Source organism: Colobus angolensis, unplaced genomic scaffold, assembly GCF_000951035.1.
Source record: "Colobus angolensis palliatus isolate OR3802 unplaced genomic scaffold, Cang.pa_1.0 Scaffold71, whole genome shotgun sequence".
NCBI classification, from domain to species: domain Eukaryota; kingdom Metazoa; phylum Chordata; class Mammalia; order Primates; family Cercopithecidae; genus Colobus; species Colobus angolensis.
Genome location: NW_012120821.1, coordinates 11,235,907 through 11,245,637, shown reverse-complemented (window position 1 = coordinate 11,245,637; position 9,731 = coordinate 11,235,907). Strand labels below are relative to the sequence as shown.

General features: G+C 38.5%; 1 protein-coding gene across 1 annotated transcript in view; it reads right to left on the bottom strand.

The window, feature by feature from the left end:
- Positions 1-1,043: 1,043 nt before the first annotated feature.
- MEGF9 (multiple EGF-like-domains 9) overlaps positions 1,044-9,731 on the bottom strand; it is a gene marked incomplete at its 5' end in the record, with an annotated part of 115,012 nt that continues 106,324 nt past the window's right edge. Inside the window, 2 exons of the mRNA XM_011927416.1 lie at positions 1,044-4,667; positions 7,086-7,355. Coding sequence (XP_011782806.1) covers positions 4,216-4,667; positions 7,086-7,355 — 722 coding nt within the window. The remainder of the gene's footprint in view (positions 4,668-7,085; positions 7,356-9,731) is intronic.

Sequence of the window (9,731 nt, the reverse complement as noted above, 5' to 3'; positions counted from 1 at the left end):
ACCTTTGGTCCGTTTGATATTATTTGACTTCTTCAGATGTATGAGTGTATTCTTCCTGCCTTTCCCTTTGGCATAGACACTGGCTCAGGGTTAAACAGAAAAATGCACTAACCTTCCCTTACTCCCCCCCACACACCAAATTCATTTAAGCTCCCAAACTCCTTACTATCAAGAAGAGTATAACAGACCAAAGGTTCTTTGTGGATGAAGCCAGAAATGCTTTTCTTGCTGTAATAGGTTACACTGGGTTGCCTTTTACTTCTCTGAACTTTTTGTCAGAGACCTTGCCTTGAGATGTGGAAATTCAATTCCTACCCACCTAGCCCAAAATATAGGAACCAGGTATGTTCATTTTAAGTGGTGTTACGTTCACCAAGCGTCCTAAAAAGTGTAGGATAAAAGTGAATGATCTAATAACCCTGTTCCAATCAAAGCTGTCAAGAGGATTCTCTACTCCCAAAACAGCACTTAAAGGGCTAACGATCCTGATGGCACTCAGCTGACCAAAATAAACTAGTAGGTCAGTGAGTATTGCTTTAATGGTCAATTTACCTGGGAATATTGGCGCTAGAGAATAGTGATATAATTTGAGGTGTCTACAAATGTCTAAAAAACCTCTCTCCTCTCATCCCATGTTTTGTCTGTTCTCTACTCTTAAAATCTAGGTATCACTGGGAAGAGTAATGCACTAGGCCCACAGGACCTTAGTATTAATATAAATGAGCTTTAGTTTTCAAGTGTCATTTTTTTCTCTGTAACTGCAGAAATTCCACTAATAAAAGAACCCTGGGGGACAGAGGGTAGAGGGAATGAGAGGGGAGTAAGGGAGGACAAGGACATACTTAACACTACCTAGGGCATCTAACCATCAGAAATGCATAGGCGTTGACTAAAATGAATTAATGAAGATAAAAGCATTGCTTAATGGCAGTATCTGTAATTTCCAAATAAGATTCACATCAGTGCTATCTTATTTAAAAATAAACACATTTCCAATCCTTACACAAACATTCTCCCAATATTAGGCTTTCTTTTTGTTTTTCTTTTTTTTGAGATGGTGTCTTGCTCTGTCGCCCAGGCTGGAGGGAAATGGCGCCGTCTCGGCTCACTGCAACTTCTGCCTCCCGGGTTCAAGTGCTTCTCCTGCCTCAGCCTCCCGAGTAGCTGAGACTACAGGCACGTACCACCACACCCAGCTAATTTTTGTATTTTTAGTAGAGACGGGGTTTCACCATGTTGACCAGGCTGGTCTCGAACTCCTGACCTCGTGATCCACCCGCCTCAGCCTACCAAAGTGCTGGGATCACAGGCATGAGCCACTGCACCCGGCCCAATATTAGGCTTTCTGAAGGACAGATGGCATCCTGCTGCTGGATGCCACAGTTTATGGGGCTCATGCCTTTAGAGGAAAGAACATTGTGCAGTGCATCCCATACTAGTTTCCTAGACTGATTTCAGTGGTAGATCACTTCGTGATTGGTTTATATTTTAAAGCAAATTATTTCCAGAAGCAAAAAGCTGGAGACATTAGAGGATATTATTTAAAACAAATGTTAAGACTTTTTTTCCCATTGAGAAAAATTATAACCATAACCTAGGAGCCATTAACAAATATTTAAAGGTAAACTTCCTTTGTGATTCAATTTTTCAATAGTTTTTAAGGTCTGTTTCAAGGAATTTCTACATGTTCAAAATCCTCTTAGACTCCAACAAACCTCCTTTCTCTATTGGTTTAACTTCTGTTTAATAAATGTTCACTTCTCACTACCTTTAATCCTGACCTTTTTTTGGGGGGTGGGGGGCGGTGTAACTGGGAGAAAGTCAGGTATGCCATTTTGCACAATTTCTTTGAATTGTGCAGTCTGTACACACATATGCAGCAACTGCTAGGGAAAGCAAGTTTTCCCTCCCTGCGTGAAAGATGAGTTCACCTTAATGAAGCACAAAACTGGCAGTTTTGTTTTCTAATCACTAACACTAGCTTCAGATAGTAAATCTTCCTGTGTTCATTTCGCTAAGTGCTTCATGGTTGTATGGCCCTGGATTGCTCCTGATATTTAAAAAAAATAAAAAACATCCACAAGTAGAACTCTTCCTCCTAGCTTTCTTGTGTCCATGGCCAGGCAATTTCTGCATATAGTTGAAAAAAAACATGTGCTTTAGAGTTAGGAGCCCTGATTCCAAGCCTAATAATGACATATATTGTATAGCCTTGAACAAGACATTTAGCTCCTCTGTGCCTCAGTATTTTCATCTATAAAATGGGGAGAACAATTACTTCCTCAGGGAGCTGTGGTGTGGAAGAGAGGACACACATATGGAAAAGTGCTTTGCAAACTACAAAGGGCTATAGAAAAACTAAATAATTTTCATATAATGTAATATAATGTAACCTCTATTCTTCTGAGCAATGGCCAAATATGCAAAGCACCCTCAGATTACCAGAAGTAGATTATTTGCTTCTACTCCCTCCAGAACATCATCTCCAAACCCTGAGAACAACTTAGGGGTCTCCTATAAAGGGATGACCAAGTTCTAGGTTTTTCTCTAGGGAAGTTAGGCAAAGGGGTCAGCTTGGATTTCCTAGGTCTAATCTAATAAGAAGTTTTTATTTTTCTTCTAACCACTTCACAGTTCACTGTTCCTCCTAATAAGTTATATTTGACTTCTGACCACCTTTCCCACCCACCTTGCTTAACCCAAAATGTCAATATCGTAATAAATGAGAGCAACAGTAGTTAGCCTCTAGGAAAAAAACTGCATCAAAAAGCAAGAACTAACTATACACCCATCTACAAAGCTACCCACTAATCAGACAGGAAGACGATGGGAGAACTACAGCACTGCAGGGAGATGGCACATACCTCATGGCAAATGAGTGACAGGCTATCTATGTTCACATGTAGGAGATTTTTTATTTGGGGTGAGGGAGAGATTATAAATATTTCACAGGCATGAAAACTACAGATCCCAAGTAATATGATGGCTTTTCTCTTGGAACTAAAATATTTCTATCCTTTGGAAGACTATCTTTTACATTCAAGAAAAACATTTTTTAATGAGGATATGTTTTATATTAATCTATGTAAAATATATAGGGTAGCTAGTGTCTACTTAATGTTTTTGGAGAATGCATCCTATGTCCCAGCTTAATGATTATTGACTTCAAAATCTATTGCTTGAATCATAGTAAGTCAAAGAGCATATAACTCTACTTTTAGACTGAGAAAGGAAAGAAAGATTAGAAACATTCGACCTCTTATAAATTTCAGCAATGTCCTCAAGAGGGACTAAAAATGACTGATGCTCACCAGAGTCCCAGCTCTAGCAATATTGCCATCTATTTTACAGTATTTTAAGCAATCCCCATATTCTTTTTACAACACCATTAACTGCTGTACAAATAAATTCCAGATGATAAAATACGACATGATTTTTTTTACAAATAGATACAAATACAATGTTGACCAGATATGCTACATTAACTATGTACACCTTATTTCTCTAGAGGCAGGAATATTCCTTACTTTTAGACAATTGATCATTTACACTGAGACCCTGAGGAGGACCATCAGCCTCCTGCTCCCCAATGCTGCCTTCCTCCATTAGAAGCTTATCCTGTGCTTTCATCTCATCACTGAGCAAGAATCCTAGGAGGAAAAAACCAAGCCCTTCTGAAGATCATGGGACTTTTCTATACCTATTCTAGAAACTATCAAGATTATTTATTGTGATACAGCCTAGAAACCAGCTTTTCCTCAATGATGTCCTTTCGTATAGTAAAATGAATATAATCCCTGACACTGTTTTTAAAAAAATGTTTCAGGAATGGAGATGAAGTCTTCCAGCAGTCTTTTCCCCCTCCACATCCATCATCTTGTTACCACTGGCTTGGTGAACACTTCCCCAGGAGTCTATCTGGAGGTCAAAGTGGTTTTGGGCTGCACTATGGGGTTCAGCCTTTCCATACTCCCACGTGGTTTGGTACAAAAATATACTTTACTTCAAGTCCTAATGACAGTGAACGCTTCAGATCTTCATGGGAAAACTAAGAGCAATAGATAGGCTAAGCGCATTACAAATTTGTACCTGAAAATTTCAGATGCACTATTTGCCTTTGCTTTCTCAGCAAACTCTAGCCAGGCTTTGTCTGGCCCAGGGACTGATGCTTATAAGCACTGTGGTTTAACAATTCAGGAGAATATTTCTAGCTCCTTAGGCTTTGTAGTTATGTATGGGCGTCGTCAGGGTCAGTTGCCCATTGGGAGCCACTTCATTGCCATCATCTTCCAACAATCCCGAAACATCTGCATTGGGAATGCTGTCATGGTAGCTGCTGAAACTGATATTGTCTTCTTTCAGCTCGATGGTCCAAAAGGGGGCGTTGAGTTTCCGGTTTTGGTACTCACGGTACATATATACAGCCCCCACAAATCCCATTAGCAGCACCACAACAATGATGATGACTGTCAAAATGATGATGTTAAACTGGGTCCATGATACATCAGCTAAAGCTGAAGTGCTGTTTTCAGAAGTGCTTACTGAAAAGACAGTCTGCAGGATTGTAGGGGTAAAAGTACTATTTATAACAGGGGTGGGCACTGATGTGGTCAAAGAGGCATTGGAAACCAAAATGGTAGAACCTTCAGGTGTTGGAACAATAACTTCTGAAAATAAAAACAGAGAATGAAATGTAAAAGACAAAATTATCTAGTTTTGAGAAACAATAAAAGAAATACACATGGGAGTGAATGTTGATGTAGGATGTTGACATGACATTCTGCTTTAAGATAATGCAAGTTAAAAATAATTTTTAAAGAAATATAATGATAAGGGTAAGAATCAGGGTCTATAAAGCTAGATTATTACATCTATGGCTGTTTTCCAATATGTATAATATCTACATTAAAATCTTTGAGTCGGGCGTGGTGGCTCACACCTGTAATCCCAGCACGTTAGGAGGCTGAGGCAGATGGATCACGAGTTCAGGAGTTCAAGACCAGCCTGGCCAAGATGGTGAAACTCTGTCTCTACTGAAAATACAAAAATTAGCTGGGCGTGGTGGCAGGCACCTGTAATCCCAGCTATTCGAGAGGCTGAGGCAGAGAATTGTTTGAACCCGGGAGGCGGAGGTTGCAGTGAGCTGAGATTGTGCCACTGCACTCCAGCCTGGGTGACAGAGCAAGACTCTGTCTCAAAAAAAAAAAAAAAAAAAAATTTGGGAAAATTCCAGTGGAGTTTTCCATTCTTATTTACTCTTAGATAAAATCATACAGATTCCTGCAAAGGCAGTAAATTTGTCACTACTGAGTTCTAAATCACATAGTTTAAAGTGACAGGTGTATATGGCAATCATTTGAACAAAAATAAGTCTAACAAGTCTGATGGCATTTCATAAAGGTAAAATAATTATCTGCAAAGGAGGTGTAGGCAAAACTGTACCTCAAGTTATGTCTGAAAAACAAATTTTAAATGTCCGAGGCTGACGTCAGCCAAGAGAGAAAACAGCTTTCCTTAATTCCACGTGTAGGAATTCTTCCTTTGTGTAGATTACAGCTACTTTATAATTTAGGTACTATACTTTGTATGTCTAATGGCAGCATAGTTTGGTGGAAGGACTAAAGGCTTTGGAATCAAATAGAAGTGTGTGGCTATAGATAAGTACATTTTTTTAAAGCTCAATTTCCTTATCTGTAAAATGTGAATAACATCAACTTTGCAGAGTTCTTGGGAAGGATTAAATGAAATAATGTACCACACGCATTATCACATTTAATGCTTGGCATATAGCAGGTACTCAATAAAATTATTACTATTATTATTATAATTCTTCACCACAAAAGCCATATCAACTTATTCTAAAAAGAGGCAAAGTTTATACATATTACTTAATAGCTAATAAGAAAAATCATCAGTCCTGTCAGTTAACTATGGACAAAGTGTGGCTCCCAAATAGGTAACAGAACTGAGTAGTGGGATCTCTAGCTAGTAATAGGGTTCAATCTGAATCTTTTTGTCTTAATCACAACAGTATCAAGATATCAAGAAAATGGCAGAAAGATGACACTTGCCACAGACCAACTGCTCATCAGCCTCGTGTTCAGAATGTTAGAATATCAAAGAGTGGTTTGTAGAACAGCATGGTCCAATCTCTCTGTGACCTAATAAACCCTCAATATCCCTAACTCATCCTGAATTTATAATCATTAATTTTTAAAATTAATCTTTACTGAGCTTTCCTGTAAGAAATATTTTGCCAGCCAGGCACGGTGGCTCAAACCTGTAATCCCAGCACTTTGGGAGGCCGAGACGGGCGGATCACGAGGTCAGGAGATCAAGACCATCCTGGCTAACACGGTGAAACCCCGTCTCTACTAAAAAAACAAAAACTAGCCGGGCGAGGTGGCGGGCGCCTGTAGTCCCAGCTACTCGGGAGGCTGAGGCAGGAGAATGGCATAAACCCGGGAGGTGGAGCTTGCAGTGAGGTGACATCCGGCCACTGCACTCCAGCCTGGGCGACAGAGCGAGACTCCGTCTCAAAAAAAAAGAAATATTTTGCCATGTGAATAAGTTTGCTTTTAAAAATCAAAAGGAATATTATTATTTCTATTATTTCCTCCTTTGTACATGGGGGAAACTTAGGCCCAAAGTTAGGACAGATGCTAGAATGAACTCCAGCTTCTCAGCTGGAACTTCTAACCAGATTAGATGTCCCTACTTCAAAAGACCTTTGATGATCCCTCAAAGTGATGAGAATAAAGGAAGCAAAGAATAAAAGAAATGATAGGATTCTTAAATTATTAACACAAAAATAAAAATAGATGAAGAGAAAAATGTGAGAACATTTTGTCTCACTCTCGCAACGACTTTGTCTTGGTCCTCAAATTTCTGGAGTTGACTGTGGAGTGTCAGAAGAGCAGCAGGAATGGAAGGAAACCTCTTTAGGCAAATATCTATCAAAATCTATTTCCAGAAACTCCTCTGGTAGGGTTGGAAGGTTTTACAAAGCCTTCCATTTTTCACTGCTGAAATTTTCACTGCTAGGTTTAGATATCAAATTTACAATCACTTAGATGAAGTTTTACCTTTCTTGATGCAATTTCCCTCGAGGTCTTGAACATAACCTTCTAGGCAGTTCTCACACCAAAACCCAGTGGTGTTATGGAGGCAGTTGATGCACTCACCACTCTCTGGCTTACAAATCTTTGGAGTTTTAACTGGGTCCACATGGCCATGACATTGGCACTTTCTACAGATGCTGTCAAAATTGTAATAGCCATTTTCACATTTATTGCAGTTCGGGCCCATGTAACCATCTTTACACTGGTCACATTCAGGTTCCAATTCACTCGATTCTAAAAGAGAGAATGCCAAAATAGTTTAGTACAGTCGGAAGCTACAATTAAAAATGCAAAACAACAACTAGTCCTTAGAAAGATTTATAACCCCAGAACTTTGGAGGCCAAGTGGAAGGATCGCTTGAGCCCAGGAGTCTGAGACCAGCCTGGGTAACATAGTGAGACCCTGTCTCTAATTTTTAAAAAAAGTTTTATAAACCTTCCCTACTGTCTCCTCTCTGGAGACATATAATAATCTCTATTAATTAATTAAACTAAAAATCTATAATCTATTTACTAATTTTCCAGCTTATTGTAGGAATGATGGGGCCATTCAGAGAACCTATTCAGGTAGAGAGCAAAATAAACAGGCTTACAAAAGGAGTCTGACTGATTATGATGGGTTGGCACTCTCATAACTGTGTTATTCCCTTCTTTTTATAGATGACAGATTGGATAAAATATTGTTTTAACAAAAACTTCCTCCATCCCTCCCATACTTAAATGTTGGTACTCTGCAGACTTCTACTCTTGGTTTCTTTCTCTTCTCTGCTCATTTTCCATGGATGGACTCATCCACTGACATCATCAACAATTCCAACATGTGTATCTCTAGTCTACATCTCTGTCCTAAATTCCAAACTATATACTAACTTCCTGTACACCTGGATCCACAAACAGCTCAAACTTAACATGTACAACACTGTCCTCGGTATCTTCCCTTCCTGAGTCCTGTCTTCCTCCAATGCTCCCTATATCTCAGTGAATGGTACCAACATCTACCCACTTGCATAAGCCAAAACACTGAGAATCATCTCTCAATCCTCCTTCTCCCTATGTCCCTTCTAAGCAGTTATCAATTCATATCAATTGTACCTGATTAAAGTCTTTCCAATCCACGGATATCTCTTTTCATTCCCACTGCAGTGATCTTAGATTAAGCCTTCATCATTTCTCACCTAAATTATTGTAGCTACTTCCTCATGGTTCTTTTTATCACAATGCACCCCTACATTCACTTTGAACTTCAAAGTAAATAAGAACATGTTACTTCTCTAGAGAAATCTCTTCAATGGCTCCCTGACTCCTTCAGGATTAAGTGAAAATGTAACAGAATTTTTAGTATCTTTCATAATCTGACCTCTGCCTACTTCTCTCAACTTTTCTCTCTTCACTTCACACTCCACCACCCCCTAAGGTTCAGGCACATTAAATGGCTTAAGAGAACTCCCAAAAACTGTCTGCTTTCTTTTCTCTGAGATTTTGTACATACTGCTTTCTCTGCATGGGACATCCTCTTGTCTCTCTATTTCTAGTTCAGTTAGCAAATTCAATCTATAGAAATTAACTCAGATATTACTTCTTCTCAGAAGCACAAAAGTTTTCCTTGATTTCCTCAGTTTGGGATAGGGTTAGTCTATGCTTAACTGTAACACATGTCATTTGAAATTGTAATTACCTAATTACTTGTGTGTTTCTCCCATTAAACTATGAGCTACTTGACATTTTTCTGTCTTTATCACTAATGTTTAGCACAGTGCCTAAAACACAGCATGTGTTCAATATATATATACTGAGTAATTTCACCTTAGGCAGTAGGAACATAACAACTCATACCTATCTGCTTCTTTTTTATTCTTCATAGGATTTCAATTCTGGATTCTTCATTATAGGTAATAAATAATTTTTAATAATTAACAAATAATCTTTTAAATCTGCTAGATAGATCTTTTCTTAGAATTTACTATTATAATTACACTAACAGGATCACCCTGTTATCTAAACACAGACTAATGTTATTGTAGCAGGAATACTTTACAGTGGTCATGGAACTTGTGGCAATGAATCATATTTCTGATGCTCTTTATGAAAAATAAATTCCTTTCATCTTTCACTTTTAAAAATGGCTTTGAGATATAATTTATATACTGTAACATTCAACCATTAAAAGCATACAATTCAATGGTTTGTATATTCCCAGAGTGTGCAATTGATAAAGAATTCTAACTTACCACTTACAATTCTAGTTGGTAGTGTGACCTCAAGTAAGTTACTAAACTCTGAGCCTCAGCTTTCCATATTTCAAATAAGGGAATTAAACCAGAAATACTTAGGTTACTTTTAGCAATAAAAGGTGGCAGCTGAATTATTCATAACCCATGCAAACAACAATATACAGGAAAAAAATAATTAGTGAAAAGGCATATACTCCTTGTTCTCAATGAAGTTATAGCTTACAACAGTACCATATTTTACAGCATTTTTGTACTTCAACAACTATAGCAACAATAACTAATCTAAAGAATTCCTGATGAAGGCCGGGCGCGGTGGCTCAAGCCTGTAATCCCAGCACTTTGGGAGGCCGAGACGGGCGGATCACGAGGTCAGGAGATC